The sequence below is a fragment of the Thermobia domestica genome, chromosome 8 (genome assembly GCF_964235325.1).
Source record: "Thermobia domestica chromosome 8, izTheDome1.hap1.1, whole genome shotgun sequence".
In the NCBI taxonomy this organism is placed as follows: Eukaryota; Metazoa; Arthropoda; class Insecta; order Zygentoma; family Lepismatidae; genus Thermobia; species Thermobia domestica.
This window is the reverse complement of record NC_137461.1, coordinates 44688924-44702977: the sequence shown is the minus strand read 5'-3', so window position 1 is coordinate 44702977 and position 14054 is coordinate 44688924. Positions and strand designations below refer to the sequence as shown.

The 14054-nt window shown below is 37.5% G+C and overlaps 1 protein-coding gene across 4 annotated transcripts in view; it reads left to right on the top strand.

Annotated features, from left to right (window-relative positions):
• LOC145692856 (uncharacterized) overlaps positions 1-14054 on the top strand; it is a 129181-nt gene that overhangs the window by 98950 nt on the left and 16177 nt on the right. For all 4 annotated transcript variants that reach the window (XM_081768377.1, XM_081768376.1, XM_081768375.1 and 1 more), the window contains exons 3-4: positions 625-793; positions 6723-6896. In XM_081768377.1, the coding sequence (XP_081624503.1) occupies positions 625-793; positions 6723-6896 (343 nt within the window). The remainder of the gene's footprint in view (positions 1-624; positions 794-6722; positions 6897-14054) is intronic.

Here is a 14054-nt window from a genome sequence, read left to right as displayed (position 1 = left end):
CCTGGATCCGAAGAACCGGTTCTAGACCTGGATCAGAAAACCCGGTTCCGGAACCGGATCTTCTAGAACCGGATCCGTTCAGACCCGAAAATCGGTTCCACCAGGATCCGGTTCTGGCCATCCCTAGTTTGGACCCATTTTGTTAAAATTAATGGAGTGTGATTTCTTGTCTTTGCGTAAGAATATCAAATGAAGCGTCTTTGTGCATCTGCAACCATCACCACAATACAAATGCTACCTACTTTCCCCCAATTTAACCATGTGGTAACCTTGTGCGAAGTAGTTCCCTCCGCTTGTCAAATAATTCCAGGTTTATATATCTATATCTATCTCGCTATCTATCAATATATCTATATCTATATCTATAAAATTTGTGCTCTCATTACATATTATCAAGCACGCAAAAGAGTAAATTATCCATTTGTTCTCGGTAAATTTTCAAAATTTTGCTAAAAACGGACAACCAATTTTGTAACTTAACCCCCAACTACTGCTAATTGTAACAGTAGTAGTACCTAGTATGTCTTCTTTATAATGTATATATTTTTCATGAAATACCGTAATTTAGAAATTATTCGAGTTACCGTACTATATTTCTTCATCTTTTATTTTGTTTATTTTCAGAACCAAATTGGAAGGATCCAATTAAAAGATGCAGTGAATGATGTAGTGGCTAGAGTTTTAAGTGGCCAAGCGCATAATATCCAGTTCTATGTTGAATTCCCAACCGTTGGACCTACTCCACATCTGTACGAAATCGTAGTCAACGGGAGAGAGTTATGCTCAGCACCACGTAAGAGATTTATACAAAATTTATCTTCCTAATAAAATATTTAGTTATATACACTCCTCAATAAGTAATTCGTATATTACTGATAACATATTAACCGACTTCAAAAAAAAGTGCTGAAAATCAGAAAACAATAAAATAACTAAATTGCTTAAAATTTCCTATAACTAACCATTATTTTTAATTTGCTTAAAATTTACTATTATCAATATTTTTAATAAAAGTCTGTGACAAGCCAAACAAATTAATTCATAATAAAATTTGTGCTGTAAATTTCATTTGATTTTGAGTTTAGCGTCCCTTTCAGCAGTGAGGATATATGAGACATGTATCTAGAGCTTAGCATGCGATCCGAAACACACGAATTTCCGTCAAGAATCGAACCTGAGACTGCGGTGGCTCACAGGTAGAGTGTTCCCTCTGGTGTGTGGAGTCCCTGGTTCGAACCCAGCTCGCGCCAAGTGGATTTTGTGGTGAACAAACATCGTGTGCGTGGGTTTTCTCGGGGTTGTCCGGTTTCCTTCCACTTTATTCAGTCCACAATTGCATCCATTTCTCATCACCACTATCTCCTTTTGTCTCACCGGCACAAATAGTGGGACGTAAAACTGAAATATTTCATTTCATTACATTTTCAGGAATCGAACATGGCTCTCCCGTCCCAAAGGTACTTACGCTGTCCATGCAGACCCTAGAGAGCTAAAAGAACTATAAATTATATTTGGTATTATTTTCTTGGCTTGGCACAAACTTCAAAAACTCTTATTAATAACGGTAACTGCTTAACTATTTACACTTAACACTTTTTAAATATTATTTTCTATTTTCTAGCGCCTTATTTAGAAAAAAATATCTTTCCAGTTTGTCGTTATCTGGTACCTAAACTAAAGTTACGATACTAATTTTCTTTGAAATGGGTCATCCTACGAAACATGCGTGAACAAATAAGCTTTTTGTTGTTGTTGTTTATTTGTTTATATTTTTGAAATCGGTCTACACGTTACGGAATTTTACATAAACATATATAATTATGGTACTATTACTGTCAGCAGTTGAGAAGTTTCGTTGTCATGCTCTGAAGACCATTATCAGCTATTTATGGGATTACCGTATGGCAGACTTTTCAATGAGAAAACGTTTTCAGACTTCACAAAAATATTTGAATTATTCGACAAATTTCTTAATGGCATAGTGAAAAAATTTAATCGTATAAGTAAACTACAGCATCGATTACACTACAACGATATTATGTTTCTTTTTTCCTACTTAAAGATATTATGTTTCTTTTTTCCTACTTACAGACATTATGTTTCTTCATATCCTACTTACAGATATTATGTTTCTTTTTTTTCTTACTTGCAGATATTATGTTTTTTCTACTTACAGATATTATGTTTCTTTTTTTCCTGCTTACAGATATTATGTTTCTTTTTTCCTACTTACAGATATTATGTTTCTTTTTTTCCTACTTACAGATGGGTATGCTGTAAAAGTGTGTCCCATAAAGAATGCAAGTTCTGAGATTCCCGCCATTGCTGTTCTAGTACGTTGGCAGCACTGAACATTACAGGGTTTCCATCTGTTGTCTTTGTGATTAGTAGTCATGGAGCACCTGAGAACGCATGATCGTCATCTGTTTTCTGTACAGGTAGGAATACAACGCTCACGATATTTGTAATAAGTTTTCACTTGAAAACATGCTGTGTCATCGTAAAGCGAGTCATTCCTACCCATACAGAAAACAGAGGATTAACATGCGCTACTCGGCGATCCGTGAGTACTAACCAGAAAGACAACAGGTGAAAATCGTGACGTTCAGTGCTGCCAACTTATAGAAACAGAAATGCCAGGCAATTCCAAAGTTGCTATTTTCTTGAAAATTAAGCATTGAAACAATATTAATATTAGCAGTTATTTGCAAATAAATATCACGAATGTTACCGTTGTAACAGTTAATTGTATCCCGCTCCAAAAAGTTTTTTTTTATTTTCCTTAAAACAATCGCGGACCATTTTAGGAGCCGAAAAAGAAAGCATGTCCGAGTGAAAGAGAGCATCATCTGGTAACTCTAATCCTTATTCAATTCCATGAGGCCACCGTGAAAGCATGCTCTCTCAAACGAAGATTCATCAAGTTCACTGCATCTACGCCCAAATTATGCGTAAACATACACACAATATAGGATAGCTACATATACGAGAACTGAGAACCTTTTCCCTGATTGAAGACATATACGAGGGTGATTCAGAAAGTAATGTTCCCAAGGTGATAGCTTTGTTTGTGTTTGACAGACAGCACCGATAGAGGTATGAGTGGAAAGCAGACCCGTATCCAGGGGATCTAGGGGGCCGCCCCCCTAAATTTTTGCTGGACCCTAAAAGTTTCACGGTAGGCTTGCAAATGAACTATAATATGGTGATGAACTATAATATGGCCCCCCTTACATTTTTGGGCTGGGTACCGGCCTGGTGAAAAGCTTGCAATCTCAACTACAAATGGTGGTATCATTTTTCAACATAGTCCCCATTATGGGCAACACACTTCCCCCAACACAAAACAAGGTTTTTCATGCTGTCGGCGAAGGATTGTGGTGGCTGCTGGAGACGACAGTGCTGCTTCCACTTTCGTGTCACAACTATAGCGTTAGCCCTTAAGGTGATCCTTAAGTTTGTGGAAGAGTCGAAAGTCACAGAGTGCAAGATCCGAATTATAAGCAGGATGAGGCAGAATGTCAAGAACACTTTCCCGGCAGATGGGGCAACTTCGAATTTTTTGGCAGGGGAGACGACGTGTGGCGGTACTTCATCGACTGTCGTTTCGTTTCCGGGTCGTAATGGCATATCCACGACTCGTCACCAGCGATGAATGATCCAGGGTGCAAACCCTCCGCAGTTAGAAATTCAATGAAAGCCCTCTGTTTCAATCGGACGTCACCACTAAATGTCATGGATTGCTCCATTATTCTGGAACGAGAAGAGATAGGAAGGTGAAACAAGTAACATTCTATAGTTTAAACAACAGTGCATTAATGATAAACAGTTCAGAATGTTTACAGTACTATTGGCCAAGTAGTAGGCTTGAAGCCATTCTGCAAAGTATTTTATCCTAGGGGTATATTGTAGGCGCTCAGATTGCTGCAATACTACTTTCTTTAGAAATTCCCCGTATTTTACCTGATATCCACGAATTTGCCATCAGTGAGGCATTTAGGTGGTATCATTCGAAAACTTGCATCAAACTAAAGATAATGCCATACCGGCTATGAATTTAAGGTACTTAGGGTAAGAGCAAGATCTTTCTAAAATGTATTATTCTTATTTTTCACTGCACTGCACATGTGGTTTTTAAATATATATTTTCTCGTATATACCTACATACATTTAACCCTTATTTCAACAACTCGAAAACCATCTCAAGGCAAGTTCATATGTTATTATATTTCACGGAAATACCTGAAACCCAGGCGCTACTAGTAGCGTCAAAATTAAAAGAAATTTATTTTTCATAAAAAGTTTTTAAAAGATCCAAATTTATTTCGAATTTATGGGTCGTGACCAGTGGTGCTATTCTAATTTTTTAACAACCGGGTCTCTATATATACATATCTCTATATGTACATATCTGTGTATATATAGATATGTTTAAAAGTAAGAAATAAAGTAGATGGATAGGTAGGCCTTAATTTTCTTAGGAAACACAAAACCAAAGTTTTTTTTTTTTTTTTTTTTTTTTTTTTTACTGAATACCACAAGTGACAAGTAGAGACCTGCGAAGCATTCTTATACAAGGTGTTGTGCTGAAATCTTGTAACACTGCGAATATCTTGGAATTGAACTGTCAAGAAACATGGTTATCAATTGAAAATTGGAAAATTGGATAGGCCTTCATTAAACATTGGATCGACAATTGTTGATAATGATATGTAGGCTATGTGTTTCAGATATAACTAACACTCACCACTTCACTCATATAACCCCAGTTCTCATTCTTGCTATCTGACAAGGAACTGACATGAACGTGTCATCCGGACATCCGAATCAAACCTAGTCCATTTGATAAACATAACAAAGATATATTCATTCACAAAAAATTACGTGCCATGGACAAGGAGTAAGTCCTTGGGGCCCATTAATCTGTTAGTATAAAAACAAATCATAGACTCGCAGTGAAATACCTATTGCATCAACACTGTTCATTGGAAAGTCATGATTTATAGTTCATTGTCTTCAGCATGAAACAAGCTTTCCAGAGGTGCTATGTATTGAGGCCCTAAGTACTTGAACAGGAAAAATTGGTAGAATGTCGTGAAAATTCCCTTCAGAAATCCCTCCCATCAACTTTGGGCCCCTCTGGAGTGGCTCTGGGTAAAAGGAAACAATCCAAAATGTATGTCGAAAAATAGTAGGGGAAAGGAAAATAGGGGAAAGGAAATGACTGTACCAAGTTTTGTATTGATAGGCAGAATAGGTATGAGGGGGAAACGTGTATACAAGCTTTTCTCTCATATCTATTCCGTCTATCAATACAAAACTTGGTACACACATTTCCTAACCCCTAGAAAGATGTTCAATTCATTCCGAAGTTCTTCAAATCATACAGCAACAGCTACATGTGTGCAAATGGGAATATTATCATCCTGGAATTGGCATCTCTGCCCTGGAATAAATTCTGGACCATAAAATGATCTAAAATGGCTACATAATCAAGGGAAGTAACATGACTGGCATCTGCATAGGGCCTACTGATAACTAGTATATTGTGTCCCACAACATCGCAGAGCTGCCACTATGTTTCATGGTTGGTCAAAGACATTGCAGATTATACGCTTTTTTAGGCGTCTCCCATACATAATTACGGTCCGTGGTTTGAAATAAGGTGAATGATGATTATCTGGACACATCACAAATTTCTAGTCAGTCCATGTTGCACGCTCACGACATCATTGACGTCATGCTAAATCGTTGTGGTCCCTAATTAGCGTTTCAACCTGCCCCCTTGTGTCCATGTTATGTAACTTGCGGCGGACTGTGATTGTTGACACAGACTATAGGATGTGCTGCTTGCAACGTCACTTGCATGGCAGTCCCACGACGGTTCTGAGTGACAATTCCCTTTAGTTCTTAACGGATAGTCTTAGTCCCTGAGGATTTTCTCCAGACTATCCTTCCTCTTCGCCAATATGCTTTTTCCGTCAGTTTTGTAGTTCGTCATCGTCTTGGGCACTGATCAACACGACACACTCAACAAACTTGCTTCTTTGGTAGTATATCCTTGGGCACTGTCCCTTACGACACACCAACATACTTGTCACTTTGGTAATCACCTTGGGCACTGTCCCTTACGACACATACAACATACTTGTCTCTTTGGTAATCACCTTGGACATTATCACTAGCGACATACCCAATGTCCCACTTGCTATTTTCGTCGCGCTAGAACCGCATAACCCAGCGCCAACAATTTGCGCTGTTTGGAAATCAGAGATTTCGCCTATTTTACATTACCACCGTCTGCTCAGTTCACTGCACACTGTCGTTCTACTACTTCCCACGTAATGCGGAGTTTGCAGCTAACACATAATCACCAGCAGCCCGGTGCTGCGATCGCCGTCGGACCGTTGCCAACCCAAACATCTCTTATGCATTTTCAAGTCCAAGTGTTTCCATTAAGTTGACAAGAATCTCTATGTGCATGTATGCATGTGCAAAATTGTTCTGACTGGTATATTTCTTGTGAGACATTAAATTACGACTGACTATAAGAAAAGTTTGTTTCCTTATCTCAAGCTTTACATGAAATGTAATTAAGACAATTACCTAATTGATGTATGCTGTTATGTTACATGATTGTATTTTGGTGAACAACTTTATCTGTAGAAAATAGTAACAAGTACTCTTTTCTAAAACTGAATGTTTAATTTTATTTACCACAGCTCCTCCAAATATGTTGACTTCGATAAAACTACAATCGTCTCTACGGACAACAACTGGGACTTTACCTCCGCCTCTACCTGGTGGCGGGGCTCTACCTGGTGGTGAAAGCATTAATTTTAATCAAAACGCTCAAGCGACACCGGCAACACCATTGCAGCCGCCACAAAATCAAGGTAAGAAAGAGACTGGTTCTATCTTACGTCTTAGTCAAAGTGTGTTTCTTATTCACTTCATTGTTACACTTATAGTAAACCGGAATTAGATAATAAATGAACATAAGCACCCCCAGACAAAAATTATGAATTGCGTACTTTAGTGCTCAATAAGCTGTTATATCACCCGGGCGCAGATTACAGCGTTGATTTTCTGTGACATGCTGTCAATATGGAAGAGGATGACGTTCAAATTCAATTTGGTTCATTCCTTGAACAATTGGTCAAACAGAGCGGCCAATGTGGGAGGATATTGATGTATCCTCTTTCACGACCTCGTTCCAACATGTGCCAAATTTTTCCCATAATGTTGATATCAGGCGAAGTCGCGAACTAGGTAAGATGTGGGATATCCAGTTTGTGTTCAGTAAACCATGGCTCGGTGAACGGTGCGGTTCTCGTCTTGATGCTTGAACTGGGTGTGTGATCATCTTGCAAATGGCAACACCTCATTAACTAGAATTGACACGTAATCCACGATCTTCATGCAGTTAGGCACCTCTATCTAGGGACCCACGCCAGCATTCGAAATACAGCTTCACAACATAAAACTACCACTTTCCTTCTGTACAACCCTTTGCACACTCAGCTTTGTAGGCTTTTCCGGCCCACTTGAACACCCTGGAGCGGTCGTCACTGGAATAGAGACAGAACCAAGATTCGTCTGACCAGAGGATGCGTCATCGTTGGTCTTTAGTCCACTTGCGGTGATCCTTCGCTCATAACAGGTGATTTTCTTTTCGCAGAGTTCACTCAGAGACTTGACGATGGGGTCTTGTATTATACTGCAGCAATTCTAGCTTGTTTCGAACCGTTTAGAGAACGCTCATCTCCCCAGACATCTACGGTCACTCTCAGACATGATTGATTACCCGCCACTGTTGCTTCGAGAGCAGTATCGCCAAGCCACTTTCCACAAGGCCCCTACCTAGAATGGCCACACTTCGTAATATTTTGTCCTGGATGCTTATGAAAAGTTGTCTCTTTTGGACATTTTATGCATGAATTAATACTTGATTCTAAGACTTTTTCATTAAGACACAAATATGAGTGTCTGACATTTATATAGATTGGATAAAAGTAGTATCAGCACTGATCTCAGATCAGAGGACTTTGTCTGAGTACTACAAGAGTTCGTTCCGTAGCTGATAAAGGACTGTGAGGCGATGAAATGTGGCGAATGATAATGACTGTGTGTTATTCAATCAAAACCAACAGTGCCGTAAAGTAGAGGAGAAAAGTGGAAGCACCCATAACAATAAGTTTCGTAAAGACGAACAACGTTCGTGGATCAAAATTGAAGTGGGACGTGTTTTCAGGGACTTCGTGACGACCTTTTTCGCCAAAATGGAGGCGAGAAGCACTACGACACAAAAGAAACAATTATCCGTGTCATATGGTGGTCCCTACGAGACATCGACAAATTTTGACGCACTGACGGAGTACGATGCCTTCTACTGCGTGTGGAAGAAGGAGCTAGAGACGCGGGTGGAACGATTTCATTGAAGGAATGTAACAGTAATATCGATTATTTCGAACATGTTATTTTTCATACACCCCCAACACACCATGACGATGGAAACGAAAGTTGGACTTGAACGGCATTGCGAGCATTACCACTTATTCTCAACAACTCCCGAAAACAATGAATTTCACACTAATATCGGTCATTTTAGACATCTTCCTTTTCTCGTCCTCCAATCCCCATGATGATGGAGGTTAAAATTGGACTTGAACGACATCGGTAAGGTTGCTATTCATTTCAGGGAACCCGAAAACTATGAATTTGACACCAATACTATCATTTTCAACATTTTAATTTTCCACACACATCACATCCCAGGATAATTATACATTATATAGAGAAAAAAAAAAGCATGTGGCGTACGTAATGCGTAAATCCTGTAGTTTTTGGAAGTAATGTACGATTATATGTAATACCCTGCTCCAAAATTATAACTGAAAACGTACCTTTTATAATGCTTTCCGTGTTAAGTGTTCCACCTACACGAAAGAATTGTATATAGGCGGTAAGAATTTCACATACAGACAGACATATATAACTCAATCAATCATCAATTACCCGCTTCGCTGGGTTAAATTTAGAAAAAAATAGTAATAGGTTTCGTTAGTCAGTCACTTTTTACTATTACTTAAGCTCTCCTTGATATTGGTAATTTTCTATGATTTTTATATATCCCCTCTCCTCCCCATGTTGCGGGCCACGGCATCGGAAGTATCATTGTTCGTCTCGGCGACCCCGAAAAGTATGAATTCGATACTCATATTGCTAATTTTGATTATATATATATATATATATATATATATATATATATATATATATATATATATCCCCCTCCCCTCCCACAATTTTTGCGTGGCTTAATTTGGATTTAAATGGCATGGGAAGTATCACTGTTCATCTCAGTGACCTCAAAAACAATAGATTCGACACTAATATCGGTCATTTTCGATCATTTGTAAAAGCCTTTCCTCTTCTTTAAGTTACATCGTGAAAGTGATATGACAAAAATCATCTCATGTTCGAACTGTGAAGTAACTGAAGTAACTATGTATTGGATATACAGAAACATGAACTTTTGAAAACTTTGAAAGAAAACTTTGATTAGAAGTGTACATTCTCAGACGGCTTTTGTAAATGCATATCTGTTAAATAACTCGACTAGCTTCCTTCTTTCCTTTCCGCATACCTTCAAGCACAGCCTGATACTTCCCGATTAGGTCATCATTCTTGAATTGATCAAAACCACGAGGAACAGAACAACAAGGGGTATTCGTCACGAAGTTTACAACTGATGGCACAGCACCGGCACAGAACTTAATCTAGGTTTAAAATTTGATTGAGATCGGTCCGGTGGTTCAAGAGTTATTAACTTTTATTTACTTTTATATATCTCCCCCTCCTATCTCCTCCCCTACGTTCTATCGCCAAAGTGAATAGATAAATACCATCCAGGCCCAAACCTCATCTATGTTGAAAATTTGATCGAGATCGGTTGGGTGATCCAAGAGTTATTAAGTTTTATTTATTTTTATATATTTGTCCCCTCTCCTCCCCCTCTCCTAAGGTCTACCGTCAAAGTGATATGATAAACACCATCCCAGGTCCGAACTTCATCCATATTGAAAATTTGATGAAGATCGGTCATGTGGTTAAAGCCTGATGAAGTCATAAAGACGGTCACTTTTAATTTTATTCTTTTTACATATATATCTCCCCCTCCCCCTCCCCCTCCCCTAGATTCCACCGTAAAGTGAAATAACAAAATCATCCCAGGCTTATCTATGTTGAAAGTTTGATCAAGATAGGTCTGGTAACTCAAGAGTTATTAAGTTTCATTTATTTTTATAGATTTCTCCCCTCTCCTTCCCCTCCTCTAAGTTCTACCGTTAAAGTGATAGGGTAAAAACCACTTCAGGTCCGAACTTCATGTATGTTGAATTTTTTTTTAAGACTGGTCCGGTGGTTTAAGCGTGATGAAGTCACAAAGACAGTCACTTTTATTTTTACTTATTTTTACATATACTTCCCTCTTCCCCCTTCCCTTCGTTGCACTTTAATAGTGAAATGAAGAAAATATCCCTAACCCGAACCTTATCTATATTGAAAGTTTGATCGAGTTTGTTATCGGATGATTCAAGAGTTATTAAGTTATATTTATTTTCATATATTTCCCCTCCTCCCCTCCCCCCAAAGATCAACTGTCAAAATAAAATGATAAAAAAAACTTCCCAAGTTTGAACTTCATATATGTTGAAAATTTGATTGAGATCGATCGGATGGTTCAAAAGTAATTAATTCAAGAACACAGTCACTTTTATTTTTATATCTATTGATTTTTGTATATCTCCCCCTGCACCCCCTTTCCTACGTTGTTCCGTCAAAGTGAAATCATCCTAGTTCCTAACCTCATCTACATTGAAAATTTGATCAAGATCGGTCGGGTGGTTCAAGAGTTATTTTTATTAATTTTTTCTGTCCCCTCCTCCCCCACCCCTAAGTTGTACCGTAAAAGTAAATGGCTAAAACCACTTCCAGGCCAGAACCAAATCTACGTTGAAAATTTGATCGAATTCGGTCGGGCGGTTCAAGAGATTAAGAGTCACAACATAGTCACTTTCAATTTTATAATATAGACTAGCAGCGTTCACCCCGCTTCGCTGCGGTCACCCCGGAACGCAATAAACTTTGTTACTTAGATAATTTTTACTTTTTCGCTTTCAAGTGATATGATAAAAACCATAGAAGATTGCAGTAAATGTTAACATTATATCGCCTGTCATTTATTTTAACCCGCCCCGCTTCGCTGCGGTCACCCCGGAACGCAATAAACTTTGTTACTTAGATAATTTTTACTTTTTCGCTTTCAAGTGATATGATAAAAACCATAGTAGATTGCAGTAAATGTTAACATTATATCGCCTGTCATTTATGTTAACCCGCCGAGTGACACGGTCATGCGGGTTGCATATAAATACGTTTATTTTTACCTATGATGAACTAACAAAGGATTTGTACGTTATGGACACTTGAATGGTCAATTATCTCAAGACACTGGTAATTAAAAATTAAAGTGATATGATAAAAACCATCTAGGGTCCAAATCCTAATAACCCCCCAAAAATGAAAGAAATTGGTTCAGCCGTATTAGCGTGATGAGGGAACAAAGGATTTGTGCGTTCTCTTTTATATATAAGATAGCTGACATATGTAACATACGCATATGTATGTAAGTATGCAGGAGACTGTTAGATGTCGGACTTCTGCAGTGGCATGATGTAACATCTACGCGGAAAAAAACAGTACTATTTAGTATATGGATAATATATTTTTGGTACAGATTTCCGTAGTAAACATATGGATTCTGTATATTTGCACAATATCCCGCTGTGCGAATAACGTATTTTTCTCAGTGTATTTTACTATTATTAAAGATTATTAATATTATTGATGGGAGTGTGAACATCAGTGGTTGGTCGAAATAACACATGCCAGCGTCGCCCGAAGAGGAAGACAGGCTCACTAAAATGTATACGTAATATAGCAAACCATGAAGACCCGCTAGAAAACTTTCTTCGGGCGCCCCTGACACATGCTGCTCATAAAAAGACTGCCAACACAGCAAGTGACAGAAACATTAATTCTAGAAACGTGTGTTTTCTAAATGAAATACAAAGTGTGTTTGAATATAAAATAAAACAGAACAAAATCGTTAAAGAATAAATTGAAACAGTGGTCATGAAAAGCTGAAATTCTATATTGTTAGCGTTTAACGGGGAAGAAACTTGTTTAAAAAAAATGAGACATACAGAAATTGTTAGATCTTATTCAGCTGAGGGTAAACGCTCATGCGTAGTCTTTGAGAAAATGGAGAGAACTCACGTAATTTCTAAAACTAAAAATTGATGTTTACGAAAATCGTACAACTTATTAAAATGACACTGCCGTTGAAATATACTCTCTTTATGCTCTTTTTTCACCAGCAAGACGCAGAGATGGAGTTTGGTCACTGGGTAGGTGGCTAAAGTGGATCAGTGGGTGGTGGGTCAACAAGACGTCTTCTACTGTGACCCACAACCCACCATGACCCGCTGAGAGCCACTGACCTACTCTGACCCACTTATGCACCATGATCCACTACGACTTACCGACCAATTGTGCTTGGTATATACATTGTAGACAGCATTTTCTGAACACTGGTGAATTTGTCTGTCTACGCTTTGCTTTCAAGGTCTCCATTTATTTTCCTTTTCCATTTGTTCCTATTTGCTTACAAGTGGAAAAAGAACTTCAGACACTTTTGGATATTGATATTTGTAATTATAATAATAATAACAATAGGACTTACTACTTAGTTTCCGAGACAGTCGAATTTTACATTTTCTTTTTTTTTCCTCTTTACGATGGTCTACTTTACCTTACTTTGAAACTTTCAAATTTCATCCTACTTTCCACTGAAAAGTATTAGTAATTCAACAATGAAATAATTATATATGATGATTAAATTGAAATTCATCGTAATACACAGGCCATGACAAACACTTTACCATTTTATATCTTAAAGGTCAGATCCACCGGTATTGTAACAGAGCTGTGCCTGAGCGATTTACAGTAGAAATTCAAATTCTGATTACTGATAATTTCACAGCCTTGTTTTATTATAAGTGTAAACTCTTTAATCAGTGAAGAGTAGGGCGTTGATCACGGGTCAGAGTTGACGACAATATTTTTTGGTGGGTTAGATTAGGTCACGATAGGTCATGAGTCACAGTTGTTGGTGGGTCAGTGATTCATGGGTCAAATTTTCATTGACCCACGCTATCTCTGCCAAGACGACAGTACATGATATAGTTAAGTACATAGCCAAAATAATAATAATAATAATAATAATAATAATAATAATAATAATAATTATTATTATTATTATTATTATTATTATTATTATTATTATTATTATTATTATTATTATTATTATTATTATTATTATTAAATTTTAATTTCTGTTAGACTAAAATATTGTCCAGTTATAAGATATAACACAGGTATAACAGTCGAATAGATAATATCAAATGGAACAAATTGACACGCTTTAAGTGTAAATTATCATGCTTAGTTTTCGTGAAAACCAAGTAAAACGAAATTATGTAGCGCTATATAGGCCTAGTATATCGTTTATTACCAACAATAATTGAATTTTTAATTACGTATTGCATGTGTAGCAAAGTAGACTGTTAACTAGGAAATTGCACCTATTTTTTCCGCTAACGATGACAACATACTCTTTACATGCATATAAACTTGAAATATTCATCTTTGTCTCCGCTTTTCCCATGTTTATATGAGATCAGAGTATTTTACTACTATTTTTCTCTACTTTATTCCATCCTGAAAATCCTCTATTGTCCATCCCTTCTTCTTCAAATTATCTTTTATCTTGTCGTTCTATCTCATCTTGGGTCTTCTCCCTTTTCCTTTTTACCTGGCACTTCCAACTTTCCATTTCTCTTTCACATTTAGTCGATATTTCTTTGTTCTAGATGTCCAAACTATCTCAGCCTCCATTCTTTAAGTATGTTATTCCAGAGCCCCATCTTAAC